Below are 17,490 nucleotides of genomic sequence, written 5' to 3'. Positions count from 1 at the left end.
GTGAAATCGGACTCATCAGAGAAGACGAACTAAGAAGAACCTCCAGTCCGCTTTTTCAATCCTTATGGTCTTTTACAAACCTCAGCCAGGCAAAGTACAACGTTGTCCCAGAAGAAAAACTTGCTTCCTTTTGCTCTGACAATGTTCCCCAACTCTGAGAAGTGTTTTTTCCAGCAGGGCAATGCTCCATGCCACACAGCCAGGCCAGTAAAGGTGTGGATGGAGTACCACCAGATCAGGACCCTGTCATGGCCAGCCCAATTTCGAGACCTGAATCCCATAAATAACCTCTGAAATGTGATAAAGAGGAAGATGGATGGTCACAAGCCATGAAAAGAAGCCGAGCTGCTTGAATTCTTGCGCCAGGAGTAGCATAAAGTCACCCAACGGCAATGTGAAAGACTGGTGGAGAGCATGCCAAGACACATGAAAGTTGTGATTTTAAATCAAGGTTATTCCACCAAATATTGATTTCTGAACTCTTCCTAAGTGTAAGCATTAGTATTGTGTAGTTTAAAAATGAATATGAGCTTGTTTTCTTTGCATTATTCGAGATCTGAAGACACTGCATCATTTTTGCTATTTTGACCAATTGTCATTTTTCTGCAAATAAATGATCTAAATGACAATATTTTTATTTGAAATTTGGTAGGAATGTTGCCAGTAGGTTATAGAATAAAACTAAAATGTACATTTTACTTTAACACATACCAATAAATAGTAAAACCAGAGAAACTGATAATTTTGAAGTGGTCTCTTAATTTTTTCCGCGGCTGTATATACTCAGTCAGACATTCACCCACAAGGACTGACACCCACAGGCAAACACACACAAAAGACCTTCACCCGCTCGCCTACAAACAGTATACTTAATGATACAACCTTAATGACACGTAGCAAGTAATTCCGACCATTTTTTTCCCACACTTATACACTTACTTATACATATTTTCTGTCTTTCTTCAAATCATTACAAAAGAATGAGAAATCTTGGGTAAGGGCCTGCCTCGGGCATCCAGCCGCAAAAACTGCAGGCCAAATCAGCACACGCTTCATCTCTCTCCCCACAGACTCGCCCACCTACGTGGAGAGTGCGAGTGATTACTCACATTATTAGTTTGATTTCCCCCTGATCCCCCTCCTTAGCCCACCTCCCCCACCTCATTTATACGGCACAGCGGGATAACCGCATCTGCAGAGCATAATCAAACAGCAGCAATCAGGCGCAGCAACACAAGAACCTGCAAAGGGAGGTGGTGGTGTGGCTCTCACACAGCCACCACTCCAGTCTGTACAGGGAGAGTGAGATGGAGAGTCACACCATCAGATGCATTTAAACTTCTCCCCCCAGGCAGGCCCGCTTACCACACCATTAACAACAGCCAGAACCACAGGAAGGATTTTGCTAGCACACCTGACGTGTGCTGGTGAAGTGCTGCTGGGGTTTATTTTTCAAAGCTGAATTAAACCAAAGTTAACTTTCAGAGTTTTTTTCCACCAATCATTGTGTTGTTTGGCACTGTGCATGTCAGTCAATGGCTGCTGACAAATGGACTGCATTTATATTGCACTTTTCTACTCACAGAGCACTCAAGCTCTTTCCAGCTGAATGCCTCAGGCATGTACCCATTCATACACAGATGGCAGAGACTACTATCTAAGTTGCCAACCTGCGCCTCAGGAGCAGCAGGGGCTTCGACACTTGGTGAGGAGGATCGAACTAGCAACTTTCCGATTGCTAACCGACTCCTCTACCTCTTCAACCACTATCGCAACCATTAACAGCCTCTGTGCTGTTTCAAAACATACATCAAAACACTTCAGGCTGCCCACCAGCGTAAGAGGGCTCAATACTCTGGCTGCTGAGGAAGGGGAGGCAGGCTGGACTACAATCATCTCCCCTGTGGAAGTCTTCATCAGCAAGTCAACAACCCGGCTTCTCTGGGACGTGGTTGTAACCTGGACGAAGCACCCGGAGAGCAACAAAAAGCCCTCGCAGAGGTAACGGCTGAGGAGGGCTTTTAGGTGCTCTTTCGAAGCTTCATCCAGGTTACACCCACGTCCCAGAGAAGCCGTGTTGTTGATGTGCTGATGAGGGGCAGCTTTTGCCAACGGCTTAGGAAGATGGATAAGAACTGGGGGTCCAATACCAATCTAATACAAGATGCATGCGCGGGCAGAGAGACTTCCTTGCCGCTGCTCCGTCACCAGGAGATGTTCCAGGGTGAAAGGAGCGAAACATCAATGAGCCTTGGCCCCCAGGGGATGACCCTGCAGCTGACCCAATGGTGCCAGGGGAGGCGTGACAGGCAGGATTATCCAGCGGGCAATAAAACCCACCTGCATAATCTAATCTAATAATCCTAAATAAAGGGACATGGGAAAGACATGGGAAAGGCTGGGAAAGACACTTATGGCAAAATGGCAGATGGGCACAAACTGGTAAAGTCAGTTGATTTGGGTAAAATGAATGAAATGCTAAACACTGAATCAATAGATGTAAGTGAACGTGTAGAGAAGGGAGAGCATAGTCACCCCACCCCGTGCCAAACTTGCACTCTGACCACAACGCCAAAGAGCCAGGCTCGATGGCATGGCGGTCAGAGCACACACTCATCTGTAGTGACGGCTCAGCGTCACAGAACGACCTAATGGGTACATCTTCTGCTTTGTCAGAGTGAGTGGTTAAGCAAGCAGGTACCTGGCGATCTTGTCACTGCAGGACATGGTGAGCAGCCTCTCCCCCTGTAACACGCCGTCCCAGGTCTGGATGGTGTTGCTGGACCGCACAGGTATAGTCCCCTCACCAGACTCGATCTTCGTCCGCAGCTGCCCACGAGCCTTCCTGTTCGGATGCCTGTCGCCTTGATCTGTGGGAAAATGATCTAGTCAGTTCTCACATAGGAATTAAGGAATAAAAAAGAATGATCCGCCTGTCAGTATCGAAAAAAAATCCAGCCAAGATGAACAGGACCCTGACGCTCAGTGGAGGCTGGTAGAGTAGTAAAGGTAAGACTGACACAGGTTGGGCATGGATAAGTCTCACTTGACTTAAAGTTATTTAAATTTCCCTCTGGATTAATAAAGTATCCATCTATCTATCTATCAAAAAGAGAAGCTGCCGCAGATCTGGTGCAGATCTAGCATGGCTCTCTCTGGCTCCATTACACATGACGCTTAGCTGCCATTAGACTGTGCCAACGGTCTGGGGTGACGTACCTTCCATGTTGGCCTCGTGCGGTGAGAAGATGCGTGCGTCACCGCAGGGCGATGTGCTGATGTAGAGGTGAAACTGCACATTGTCCTTCAGACGGTAGCCGTGCTTCTCACAGCGGGTGAAGACTGACGTCTGCTGCTCCTCCCGACCGCTACAACGGATTAAAACACAGAGGACAGATTAGCTTATGTTAGCAGCGCCACCGGAGCTGCCATAAGGGTCACCTCAGAAGAAAAAAACAAGGAACTACAAAATTAAACTTCACCTCATGTCTAAAATATCGCTAACCCCTCTTCAGCACTCTGAAGGTGATATTTGGATTTAATTTGTAAAATGTTTTAACCTCCTTGAAAATGATCTAATGGATTCAAATGAGGTTTGTAATTAAAACTGGGAAAGCCTTATTAGCAGCACAGATAGAGAAACTCTGTTCACACTTGATTAGCACGGCGGCTCTGATGAGCGTGGCTGGCCTGTCAGTCATCTCATCAGTCGATCTTTATTTAGCTCCGCACTTCTCCAAACAAGCCATGTCCCATCAATTAAAGCTGCCACAATCACAGCACACAAACAGTCGTATCGGTACATCTGAGAACGGCCTCAAGATAAATATTATTATAATAAAACACACAGGGTTCAGTTCACTTCACTCTCTCCCTCACACACACACCCTCTCTGTCGTTCTCTCTCTACCCTTCTCCCTCACACACACATCCTCTCTGTCTTTCTCTCTCTACCCTTCTCCCTTTCACACATATACACACACACACACACACACACACACACACACACACACACACACACACACACCACACACACACACACACACACACACACACACACACACACACCACACACACACACACACACACACACACACACACACACACACACACACACACAATGTGAACCGTTTTACTCTCACTCTAGGTGTATCTCCCTTTTATATACCATCTCTCTCCTTCTCTTGCTCGAGCTGTTAAATCCGTACCTGTATTCTTATTTCTGCTGAAAATACAACATATTGCGGCCCACAAAATCAGATGTCTGTTTGTTCTTGATGGACTCACACATGTTCTCTGCCAGCCATCTGATTCACATGCATTCCCTGTGAGACTACATTTGTGCCAGGGAACCACCCCGGGTAACAGAATGAAAATATGACTTGTGAGCCCCGACGTGCCCCTGTGGGGACCTGCCACACACACACACACACACACACACTGCAACCCCCCCCATACACACACACTGCCACCCCCACACACTGCCTCACACACACACACACACTACCTCACACACTGCCACTGCCTCACACACACACACTGCCATGTCTCTGCTTGGCCCCCGCTCACCTGAGGAAGAGCTCCAGTTGGCTGTACAGGAAGCGCACCAGGGACCGGCGGGCCACGATCTCGGCGTGGCAGTCATTCAGCGCCAGGCCACGGTCGCTCATGTACTCGCCGTTTATACACTTGGTTCCCGTGGAGACGCAGATCACCTGGGCCTCCTTGACGTCTGTGCCTGTTCACCGAAATGAAAGGATACATTTAGAATGTTTGTCTGTGTGAGTGTGTGTGTGCTTGGGCTTGATGGGATTAACTCAGATTGGACATTAACGTAAGAAGAAAAAAAACACAAAGGCTACGTGTGTGTGTGTGTACCTGTTGTCATGACAACCCCTGAGAGGACTTTTCTGCGGGCGTGCGGTGAAGTGAAGTTGTCTGTCAGCTCGCTGAATTTGTCCACAATGAGACGGCAGACTGCATCTGCGAGAACCTAAAACAGTCACACTGACATCGATTAAAACTTTCTAGAAGACATTCAGCTGTCTGAGACACTATCAGCAAAACATGATATTTAAATAACTTGAAGTGCAACATTTAAGCCATCTTAAAAAAAACTACACCCTCAGTCAACCTTAGCCCCAATGCAGTTCAGACACAGCTTTATACACAGTAACAATTAAGCAGGGTTTCTCTACAGGACAAGCATTACTGATTATTTCCATTCAAAAAAGGACATCTCGGAGCTAAGTATTCTGAGAACTGATTATAACAACTAATTATTTAATCAGACTGCTGTTGTCAATCTATGGTGCAGTTTAATGATGCAGGAAAATAACAGTGCACCTGGTCCCGTTTTCACAAAGCGTTTTATTTTATCACAAGTGCTTGTTAGTCGCTCTAAAAGTTTCTCACTAAAAGTTTTCTCTTATTTCTCCAAATCTTATTCACAAAGCTACTGAGACCTAAACATCTTGGAGTGATAGAACTAATTAAGAATGATTGAAACGGCCATTTTCTGTTTGTTTGAGGGTGAGAAGTCCTCTCGTCTACTACTTAGTTCTTCAAGACTTAGGTGTAACCTCCAGCACTGGGGGGCTTTGTGCATTACTCGTACCAAACAAGTTAGGACAGACATGCCTATTATTTTTAGTTTCTCCTAATTCGGCAAGTTCGGAGCTACTTTTATCATTAATATGCTTTGTGAATACGAGCCCTGGACAACTGCACCCCAGGGGCGCCCTCAACACAACTCTGCGGAGGGCTAATTCACACAGAGAAAAGAGCTGCAGGTTTTGACTGACTAGCGCAGCTTTAATCAGAGCCAAACTCCCCTGGCCCTCACGCTGTTCCCTCCGCGCACACAAGCTCCCCTTCGTACCTGTGACGCATCCACCGCCTCCTTCATCCTGCCCTGTTTGCCCAGAGCTTATGTCCCTGACGGGGAGTTAAACGGCAGGATATTAAAAAAAGGGCAGGTATTTGTCGACAGGAAGTAAATTAAAGGAGTGGAACAGCTTAGAGAATGCGGCACTCCTCAGGGAGAGGGTGGTGCAGTTGTGCGAGAAAAAGTGGGGAAAGGTGACAGGGTCGGTCGGTATGGCTACGGCTACAGCTACGGCACGCAACACCGGTTTGTCTATTGACTCATCTGTTCCTAAATAACGCGTGAAGTGACGGGTAGCGGCTTGCATAATCAATCCCCCTTGTTTGAATAGCATTCATGAGGCGATGTTAATTAAGATTAGTTTACTCTGAGCCATCGCTATCGTTAAAGGGGTGAGGGATTACGGGCGAGGGATTAAACAATGAGTAAATAGATGTCACTGGCATGAAACGGCTCAGAGCAGTTGCGCCCGTGGTTGCGCTTAAAAAAAAAATCCCGCCCCCCCCCCTCTTCGTTCCCCACCCCCTTTCAAACTATCTCACTTTCAATGAAATCCTGCCGCAGGGCTGGAGTGAGGCTAGACAGGTACTCTGGAAGAATGAATGTCAATTCAACAATGCTATCTGTCTGAGTAAACCCAGGACCACAGGTTAATGCTAACCTGTGAATGATCTGTGACAGGTTCTCATGCTATAACAGTTTACCCGTTGAAAGACAGCCTTCTATCAGATCACCTTCATTGCTATTTGTCTAAAGAAAATGAATTGATCTTCAAAAACTGATTACTTGTGAATGTCTCTTCTTCTGACAGATGAACCTCTATCATTGCCATTTGTGTGAGGAAAATAGTCTAATCATTTTACATTGCGTACCTTTAGAAGGTAGACCTACATTATGCCCATCTGAGTGACTCAATAATTACCTAATTGATACTTTAGCTAAATGATGTGTGTACCTGGAAACTAATATTGGAGGTGTGTGAGTGTGTTCCTGTGGCAGGTGGAGTTGCAGGCCTCTCACCATTTGGGTTAGAAAATGACTTACTGGTACTTTACATAAAAGATGCTAATGTCAAAGACACTTTGAGTTGTGTAGCTGTGACAGGTAGACCCAGATTATGACCGAGGTGAGTGAGTGCGTACCTGTGGCAGGTAGACCCAGATTATGACTGAGGTGTGTGAGTGCGCACCTGGGACAGGTAGACCCAGATTATGACTGAGGTGTGTGAGTGCGCACCTGTGACAGGTAGACCCAGATTATGTCTGAGGTGTGTGAGTGCGTACCTGTGGCAGGTAGACCCAGATTATGACTGAGGTGTGTGAGTGCGTACATGTGGCAGGTAGACCCAGATTATGACTGAGGTGTGTGAGTGCGTACCTGTGGCAGGTAGACCCAGATTATGACTGAGGTGTGTGAGTGCGTACCTGTGGCAGGTAGACCCAGATTATGACTGAGGTGTGTGAGTGCGTACCTGTGGCAGGTGGAGCTGCAGGCCCTCTCGGGGGATGGGCTGGCGTGAGGGCGTCTGGTCCAGCTGCATGTTGAAGAGCGCCGAGAGGGCGGCCTGGGCGGCACGGGCTTTGGCCAGCTTCTTGTTCCGCCCTGAGCCCTCGAACGACTGCGTGTCCACCGTCACCGACATGACGAAGTTCTTGGCGTGGCTCTCGCCGCTCTCCGACACAAACTCGTACTTGAGGCCCGGCCGCAGCTCGTTGAGGATCATCACCGGGTTCTTGCCGCTGGTGGACGTGGTGAACGTGGCCACCGGTAGCACCGGCTGCGCCAGCGTGTTGCTGCAGGGGGTGACGGGCACCGGGTAGTCCCCGAGGGACACCAGCGAGCCGTTGCTGTTGGTGCCCAGGTAGAAGGTCTCCTCGGGTGGCGTGGGTGTCTCGAAGCCATTGAATAGCATGTCGGGGAAGTCGGCCTGGTCGGAGGTGAAGTCGGTGTTGACGGTGAGCGTGCGGCCCATGGCCATGTGAGCCTCGGAGGCGTTGGGGAACTGCACGAACGAGCGCAGCGCCTTCTCGGCAGCGTTCAGCTTGGCCTTCTTCTTGGTGGGGCCGGAGCCCTCGAAGAGCTGGCCGTTGACCTCCACGGTCATGACGAAGACGGGCGCGTGGACGGGCCCCGTCTGCGAGTGCAGCTTGTACTGTAGGCCCGGCTTGATCTCGTTCAGCTGCATCAGCGCGTTCTTGGGCAGCACGGGCCCTGGCGTTTTCTTACGCCGCTTGGGGCGGAATTTGCCATGCGAGTGCCCGTTGTTGCCCTCCTCTAGGGGGCGTTTGCGCCCGCCGCCGCCACCACTTCCGTTGGGGATCTGCACCCCCTCGCCCGGCCCCTCCTTGGAGGAGCGGTTGTCCAAGTTGCGATTTTCCTTAACGTCTGTGCTGCTCGAACCTGCGGTGCCCAGAAAGAGTAACTCACAACGCCCTCGGTGCAGGATCTTGTAAATGCAAAATTTATCAATTCCTTTATCTTTCTTTGTAACTGAGATGAGGTGGTGTGAGTTCCTGTGTTAACAATTCACACTTTTTATAACGCTGCTGCAGCCGCAGATAAGTCCTAAAAGCTTTCTTACTTTTTATCAATACATTTTTAAATTAGGCTACTTTAATCATTTACATCTATTAAATTTAAGGCTACTTCATATCCTGGTGATAATAATTTGAGTCTATATCTATTATTACACTCATCATCATTTCCTAAGAAATTAGTTGGCTTAAGACCTATGAAACACTGGGAGAAAAATCTGTAGGTTCAAAGAAATCTTTTGACATAGTGACATAGTGAGGAAGCCTCTAAGCTAAGCTCTATTTTCATCATACACACACATTGGAAACACACACACACACTCACACACACACACTGGGCAAACTCCGATACACACACAGCAGAAGTTAACAAAGGTCAGTGTCAAAGGAACTTTTCTTGTGATCATCACGGTTTTGATGGCACTTTTCTGAACACTACAAATGAGCCCTGTAGGAACACACATCACCCCTGTCAGTTGACAAAGCTGATGGAATGTTCTGTAAATTTTCATTTATAACATCCTCCAGCAAAAGCTCGATAGGTTACTCCTTTCGGCGCTCATAAAACCAGAGAGCCTTGTGACATTGGGGGGAAGGGAGGGGAGGGGGGTTGGGTGTTTAGGGGGGGACGTGTCAGTAGTAGAGTGAGAGAGGAGAGGAGAGATCCTGTAAAAAACAAGAAGAAGGAATACGAGCAGAGACAGAAAAAAAACCCACACCACAGAGAAAGTCATTATTTTAAATCAAATTGTGCAGCCATAACCTTTTTGGAAGAAAGCCGTCTTACTGAGTCATACTCAGGCTCAGCTCAGCCTTCAAAGTGACAACCCAAGGAGGTGGAAAGCAAAAGACAAGAACTAAATAACTGTACGTGCAGTCAGAAACACAAACTAACATCGCAAATCCAACAGTGGCAAGAGGACCTAACGCCCTTCAGACACTGTTGCACACCGAGGGACTGACCACTCTGTGGAGAAAGACAATGAATTAAAAAAAGGCCAACCCAATCAACCACCCCAATTTCGACATTTTCGCAATGTGTCCTGCCCAGGAACGTCCCAAAGCAGGGCCCTAATCAGCAGCGTGAACCCCAGCTGAGATGCTGCCAGCTTACCCCGCTACTGGGAGAAGCTTCTGGAAGCACTACCACGAGTAATCACAGAGAGAGTGTGAAATGGGATCTGTTTGATGGTCCGCCCGACGCGTCATGTCAACATAACAGCACCACAACGGCACTTTTAGCGCATCTGACAGAATGTTCCAGTCGTTCATGCTCGAAGACTAGTTTTACCCATTCCCATTCCGATTTTTCACTCCCCACCTCTTCCTCCTCTTTCCCTTTTTTCCTGACATAAAATGCTATCACATCCAATTTCTTGCTAGATAGCCTGCCTATTTTAAAAGGAAGCCTCAGTGGTTCGGTTGTCCCAATCACTCGGAGTGATACCATAGACGCGGAGGCTTTGAAGTGTGACAGCAACATTTAAGTAGGTCTGTTTTTCGAAAAACTGTTCATGACAGCAAAAATGGAAGCGCAGATATGGCTTGTTATTTATCAAAAAAGTAGTGCATGAGGTTTTCTTTATATCCCTAAAAGCTACTTCCCAAAAACTTCTAGTTTTTCATACTTTGCTGAAGTCTGACTTTGACGAATTGAACATAATGTGACATTCCTCTCTATGGGTACACGATGTGCACCACTTCAACAGTAAAAATAACAGTGAAAGCAATTTCGCTTTCCATTTCGAGAAAACTTAGCTCTGCCTAAGGGAGGGTCTAACTCTCCTAAAAAACAAATACTAATCAAAGCGTCCATGGGTGCACAGAGACTTGCCCCCTGTGTCAATTGAAGGGATTTGGTGTCTGCCAGATCAGCTTGGGTTTTCTTGAGAGAAAGGTCAAGCCGCGAGACACCTCAAAACGGCAGGAGATAGACCCCCCTAACCTCCGCCGAGCTAGGGATTACACTCTGATCCATCTTCATAAGCCCGGAGAAAAGCGCTGGATGACAGAGTGCTCTCAAGAAAACAAAAAGGAAAAAAGTGTTTTGGCTTCGTGGGGGAAGGGGCCTTCCATTGATGGACAGCTTAACACTGTCCTTGTTGTTCTGGGCCTGTATTCACAAAACCTTTTATCTTACCACTAAGAGTAGTCACACTAAAAGTTTCTTACTAAGGTTTCTCCTGAATCCTCTTCACAAAGCTGCTGAGACCAATTTTTACTAAGGAGAAGCAAGAACTCCTAAGCTCCGTTGCTATGGGCTCCGTTGCTATGGCGGACATCTCATGCCTCAAGTCTCACGAACGCTTCCCTTACAAGCTCCATGGGCTAATTATTCCCTCATGATTGGTACGGTATCTGTTGCAGTAATTCTGCTTCTGCATTTCAACATCATGTGAAACGAGAGAACCTGCCATTTCCCTTTCGTTTGGTAGTTAGTCTTAGCAAGTTAGGACTACTTTTTAGTTCTCCTACTATTAGCACCAAGGGGCTTTGTTAATTACTTTTAGAAAAAAGTATTTTTCCTCAATCGGCAAGTTAGGAGCTACTTTTTGCCTCTCTGATGTCTACTCATCTCTCCAATGCCACATTGGTGCTGACTACAGAACTTATATATACTTATAAAGAAGAACACATGTAACGTATAATAGCGTTTATCACTGCATGTGAACAGCAATATGGAGAGACCACTGCTACACTAAAGAGGAGTAATTATGCTCAGGGCAGCCAATTTGGGTGTGGAGCAAATGGACAAGACACCGGCTTGTGAGAGGCTCATTTGCAGGTCAAATGTATTTGATTTTGTTTTTATTTTGTTAATGTTAATAAGGTTTTTCATATGGGGCCCATATAGTCTGTTTTGTCATGGAATAACAGAGCCTTTCTTGATTCAGGTCAGGTCCTGAAGGTGTCCGTATGAGAAACACAGATATAGTGCACCTGTAGGGTACTGTGATCTTTGTTGGGTACTTCATGAAGGTAAGGCACAGCTGGGCAGAGAGCGGGACAGAGGAGAGAGAACAAGTTACAGAGTGAGAAAGAGTCAGAGAGGGACAGAGAGTCAGAGAGGGAGAGAAAGAGAGAAGAAGGGGGATAGACTCACTCATGTTCTCCTCTTCATCCATCTCCATGCTGAGGAACTTCTGCTGCCCTCTGGGCTGCCTGACTCCAGCTCTTCCTGAAGACACACACACACACACACACACACACACACACACACACACACACACACACACACACACACACACACACACACACACACACACACACAGACACACAGACACAGACACACACACACACACAGACACACAGACACACAGACACACACACACACACACACACAAGCAAACATACAGACAGAGAGAGAGAGGGACAATTAAAAAAACATTGATTCTGTTTCTTTGGACATTGACAGGCATGTACAGCACACATACAAGTTCTCTCTCTCTCACACAAACACTTAAAAGGTCGGACTCCCATTGCAACGGCCCCCACCTCTACACGTTATTCCAGAGACAAATGAACAGGGATGCTTATAGGTATACACATGCACACACACACACAGGTCCTTAATAAGCCCTTTAAAGGCCGTACAGCACGTGTTTGGTACACACATGCATCTTACAGGGCCATAATCACCAACCCAGGCACAGACTGAGAAAAAAAGCCAAGTAGATCCTGCTTCAGTGTTAAGCACCAAGTAAATCAGCTGCCTCTCTCACTCTGTTTCTCTGTCCCTCTCTTTCTTGCTGTCTCTCCCCCATCTCTCTCTCTCTCTCTCTCTCTCTCTGTCTCTCTCTCGCTCTCTCTCTCTGTCTCCCCTATCCCTGCCTCTCCCTGCTGCTGTAGTGGTGGAGTCTAATCTGGGACCTGCTGACGGGCTGAGTTGGCATGGCGAGGGCAGTCTATTGTGACATTAATATCCATTCCATTACCACTCATCTGCAGCCACTGGCTGGGAACGAGAGAGCAGAGCCGAGGAAGAGGAAGAGGAGGAGGAGGAGGAGGAGGAGGAGAAACACGTTGCTTCATTTCCACGAGCCAGCAGCTTCGGCTCGGAGATGGCATCGGAGGAGGATAACCGCGAACCGGTTAAATATGCTAGCCACAGCACTGAGCTCTTAATGATTTCACAGGAGTCGTCTTTCCTTAAAAGAGCCTCATGCCTCATGTATGTAAAATGCTCCAAGGGGTTTGTGCGAAGCGCTAACACATAAATATTCATCTCCGCCTGACCTATGAGGCAGGTTGTGAGCTATTAAATCCTCTCAGGTTCTTAATCTGTTATCCAGCTAAAGGGCTATCACAGTGCACATTTTGATTTATAGTCAGGTTTACGTTGACGTGCGCTATGGACGGACACACTATGATTTGATTTTGACCAAAGCACAAGGTATATGCCGCAATATAGAGTGGGAGATGCTGTGGGCTGTGGTCTTGCAGCGGGTTCATGTCGGGAGTTGGGCAGGTGTCCTCAAAATACAGTCTGGAGTTAAGCATCTGCAGTGGAGTGTGTGTGTGTTGATAAGGGGAAAGGGGCCATACTCAAGGTGTGTGTGTGTGTGTGTGTGTGTGTGTGTGTGTGTGTGTGTGTGTGTGTGTGTGTGTGTGGATAAGGGGACAGGGGCCATATTCATAAGTGTGAGTGTGTGTGTGTGTGTGTGTGTGTGTGTGTGTGTGTGTGTGTGTGTGTGTGTGTGTGTGTGTGTGTGTGTGTGTGTGTGTGTGTGGATAAGGGGACAGGGGCCATACTCTAGGTGTGTGTGTGTGTGTGTGTGTGTGTGTGGATAAGGGGACAGGGGCCATACTCATAGGTGTGTGTGTGTGTGTGTGTGTGTGGATAAAGGGACAGGGGTACTCATGGGTGGGGGGGAGGGTTAAGAGGAAAAGACATGGGAGAGGAGAAGTGGTGAAGAAAGGTGTTAAAAGGGACAAAAAGCAGCCTTCAGCTATCAACATTCAATCTCAGCCTCAGCCGCAGAACCTGTGACAACACAGCCAGATTCACATTTGCCTTTTAATATGTGTCCTGCACAGACATACTGTATATGTCACACATATATCAACGACACCCAATTTCAAATATTGCTATTGCATTCCTGCTAATATAAGTGGATTAGCAATAGAATATTGCAAAAAAACGGCCTTTGCATCCGTGCTAATGCAAGTGGATTAGCTGGTCGCTTAACAGCAGGCAGGCAACAGTGGGGATGAGAGGGAAGTGAGCTGAATCCAGTCTTGTCAGTGCAAACAGAAAAAGCTATCTGGGTTGCTTAGTTTACAAATATTTTACCGCTGTTGCATATTATTTGCGAGCTTGTGAGCAAAGACACCAGCAGATGCTATTAGTGTCTGCTGAATCAGCGTGTCTCGTCTTGCTCTCGCACTTTTTAAAAACGCGGCAAAATCAATCAGCACAACTGATGGGTGACGATAAATATGCAAGTCCAATTATCACCCCATTAAAGCATTACACAACAATGAGGGAATCTGTGGGGGACAGAGGAAGACATCGCTACAGCATCGCAGCCTTCATCTGGGTCAAATCCTCTAGTTTGGCATTTTAACTTGAACCGTCTGTTATAAACATGTCATAAACATGTCGTGACGTCTAACATAATTAGGTCATGTGTATGTCGTGGCAGATTTCATACACTGCCAAATGTCTGCTCCAGAGGTTCCGCTAGAGAAAAATGTTGCCGGTCAGTTTTCATTTGCCGGACATTTTAATGATAAGCCGGCCAAATATCTATTTCTGCTTCTAAATTAGCCTATTGAAGAAAACTGACGGCATGCGTAGCTTAAATACACATATGTTAGGGTATCTTCAAAGCTGTCATAACAAATCACTGATGATGGTAATATGAGACCTGTACACCATTAGCCATTAACCACCCTTATGAATAATAGAATATTGAGCAGGTGAGAGTATGATCGTGACATAGTTATTCCAACCGCCTGACAGAGATTGAAGTAAGTTTTTACATATTATTCTGGGTGGCAATTGTTGGTAGTTATATCTGAAGTTCACTTGTTTTAAATGAAGAAGTAGTTGTCTCATGATACCATCATATTCAACAACACAACATGAAGCTGTGTGATTAATAAAGAAATAAAGGAGAAATAAAGACATTTTGCTCCCTCTCTCTCGTCAAAGACTAAAATGGAGGTAGTTTTAGGTATGATGTTTGCTCTCATCTCCCTCTCTCTCCCTCTCTGTCTGTCTGTCACCTGTGTTCAGAGATAGTGCAGAGCATGCGGAGGCAATCGGAGCCTCTTAGAGGACAAACCAGGACTTTCATACAACTTCACAAGGTGAGGAAAAGCAAGCAGAGGGAAAAAGCAATTGCATTTCCACCTGCAGACGAGGTATTAGGGGGTACGCCTGTAAACCTCTACCTTAAAAAAACAGGGCAAGCTTTTGAAAAGCAGCTGCAAATCAGCCACTAAGTAGATTTGTAGCACCATTCGAGCAGAAGATATAGGCCATACCAGGAGCGGCAGAGATGTATCGCTCCCTTGCACCTTGTAACCACATTACCAGAGCAATTTTCAAAAAAGTCTGCTTTCCATCTTAGCGTCAAAATAAAACGAAAGGCAGAATACGGCGCAAATCAAAGTCACGGCTTTGTTTGCCGGAGATTATGTTAACGGCTACACGGCAACCACTTAACTTCCTGAAAAGGCCGTCGGTCGCAGACGCCGGCGGATGGAAAAAACACTCTCTCTTCAGACCCCGCCACCTGCACGCCTCCGTGAAGCGTGGGAGCGGGAGTGAAGGTGTCTGCAATCTCTGGCAGCGGTCACTCAACTCGGAGGGCATCATAGAAGGAGGTGACCGCCGCAATCTGGACGCGATAAACAGACTCAGCTCTTCAACCAAAGATGGAGCTTTCGATCCAGACAAAGAGACCGGAATCTACACGAGGCTGTTTCACTATAGGAAAACACCAGTCAGCACAGGCTTGGCACAAATATTTCTTTACAAAAATATTAGTTTTTAAAATGTACGTCCAAAAACACAAACCAGTGACGGATGGTGAGAAAACCGCAGAGCTGGCTTTTGAAATGCCTGAGCTCTAATAAAAAGAGATGATGATAAAAATGCTCCCCGGTGAGACACTAGAAAGCTGCTGTGCTTGGTGGCGCTGACAGGCAGTGACTTGCGTCAACTAGTACAAAATAGACCTTTGCTTGTTATTTGGAATTAAATATCTCTCTGTGGATAATGATCAAGAATTGATTTCGGTCTCCGCTAAAATGCCACAGTGTGTTGAGTTCGGAAAGGTAGATTTGAAAACTGAGGAGTTATGACGGAGGGTGTTTTTCAATGTGCTCTATTTTCCATCGAAAGGAACATGAAGAGACTTCTCATAGTTCTTCATCTGCACTGTAGACAGAGAGACACACAGATCAGGGTTTTGGCAAGGATTTATTTTACAGACAAATCGGCTTGTTTCAATAAGCCTATGTTACTATCGCAAATATAATGTACACCTAGGTTGAAGATAGAATGACAATGACTTAAAATCAGTTTGACTATTTACTGAACAGTAATGAGTAAACAAAACGAACAGTAATGATTGAGCAAAACCTCAAAAATAACCACCAAAAAGGTAGGCGTATTTTCAAAACATCTGTAACCTGTAACAACAAAAAAGTCTTGACCTACATGGCATCAAATGTAGCCTATAGGCTACTAGCCTCCTTTAAACATTAAAACAAAAAAATTTAATTTTCAAGGCCCGACGTGTCTTCACAGGTTTGCCAGTTCTGCAGAGAGAGAACGCCCTTTGCCCCTCTGCTGGCACGCTTTGCACGGGCAGAACACGGGCAATGTTAGTCAGTGTAGCCCAGTGGGGGCCCAGCTCATGACCCCATACTCATACTGAACTCATAAATAAGCACTTTAATGTTGCAAAAGTTAAACCCCCTGAGCATTATCAACAGACATTTTGACCACCAAATTTTGTATTAACTGTAATACAATAAACACTAATTACCCTGACGGAACCCTTACACAGAGATGTAGACACACACACACACACACTTGCACTTCTTTCATACACACAAATCTTGGATACACACACAACACTGAATGTCACAAACAAACACACACGTATGCACGCACAGCTCCTGATTTTCCTTCCCAGTCTCTCTCTCTTTCTTTCTCTCTTTCTCACTCTGTCTGGGTGACGGCAACCATTCTTCCAGCTGCAGCTTATGTCGGGTTAATCAGCATCTGCCACTTTGCGTGTCACTCAATACCACCACAAACAAACACAACACAAACACACAAACAAACACAAAAACCAACATAACACAAACACACAATCAAACACAAAAACCAACCCGAGTGGAGGAGAACAAGACAGACTGACAGACTGACCCAGACAGAGAGGGCAGGAGCCAGACATGATCCCCTCTCCTAGGGGGGCAGTACCATCCCCAATACAGTGGCACCAGACAGGGACCTGACACGGCGGGTAGCACATGGCTAGAGAAAGTGCCCGTTCGTTATGGGGAATGTCACAAGCTGCCCTCTGGGGATGGGACCTTAAGGTCACAGAAAATGACTCGCTTGCTCTAAAATGCTGATAATTGCCCAAAGGTTGCTTTTGAATTGAGAGTGTTATTTTTTTAAGTGTGGCATCGCTTTCCAATGAGAGGCAGACAGGCTGAGGCGTTCGTGTCAGACGAGGTCACCTGTTAAGAGGATGCTTGTCACCCATGAGACACTGATGAAAAATTATTTTAGAATCATCAGTGAATTTTAATCAGCTGCATTAAACACACAAGTGAATATGTGCCCTGGTTTTAGGTTCACTATCTTAGCTCCGTTGAAATTAGACAGATAGATAGATAGATAGATAGATAGATAGATAGATAGATAGATAGATAGATAGATAGATAGATAGATAGATAAACAGACAGAGAGACAGACAGAAAATACAGATAGACAGACAGATAGATAAATAGAGAGACAGGCAGACAGATAGGCCGACAGACAGAGAGACAGACAGAAAGATAGATAAATATAGAGAAAGACAGACAGACAGTGATACAGAC

The 17,490-nt window shown here is 46.2% G+C and overlaps 1 protein-coding gene across 3 annotated transcripts in view; it reads right to left on the bottom strand.

Annotated features, from left to right (window-relative positions):
* Positions 1 to 17,490, bottom strand: part of LOC308361905 (double-stranded RNA-specific editase 1-like) — a gene marked incomplete at both ends in the record, with an annotated part of 39,887 nt that overhangs the window by 9,476 nt on the left and 12,921 nt on the right. For 2 of the 3 annotated variants that reach the window (XM_080834381.1, XM_080834382.1), the window contains 6 exons: positions 2,702 to 2,870; positions 3,220 to 3,368; positions 4,570 to 4,738; positions 4,879 to 4,993; positions 7,359 to 8,287; positions 11,525 to 11,599. In XM_080834381.1, the coding sequence (XP_080690507.1) occupies positions 2,702 to 2,870; positions 3,220 to 3,368; positions 4,570 to 4,738; positions 4,879 to 4,993; positions 7,359 to 8,287; positions 11,525 to 11,599 (1,606 nt within the window). The remainder of the gene's footprint in view (positions 1 to 2,701; positions 2,871 to 3,219; positions 3,369 to 4,569; positions 4,739 to 4,878; positions 4,994 to 7,358; positions 8,288 to 11,524; positions 11,600 to 17,490) is intronic. The other variant, XM_080834383.1, reaches the window with a different exon arrangement.

The sequence above is a fragment of the Sprattus sprattus genome (assembly GCF_963457725.1).
Source record: "Sprattus sprattus genome assembly, chromosome: 3".
Lineage (NCBI taxonomy): Eukaryota > Metazoa > Chordata > Actinopteri > Clupeiformes > Clupeidae > Sprattus > Sprattus sprattus.
Note: the sequence above shows the minus strand (reverse complement) of the source record. Positions and strands in the feature narration are given on the sequence as shown.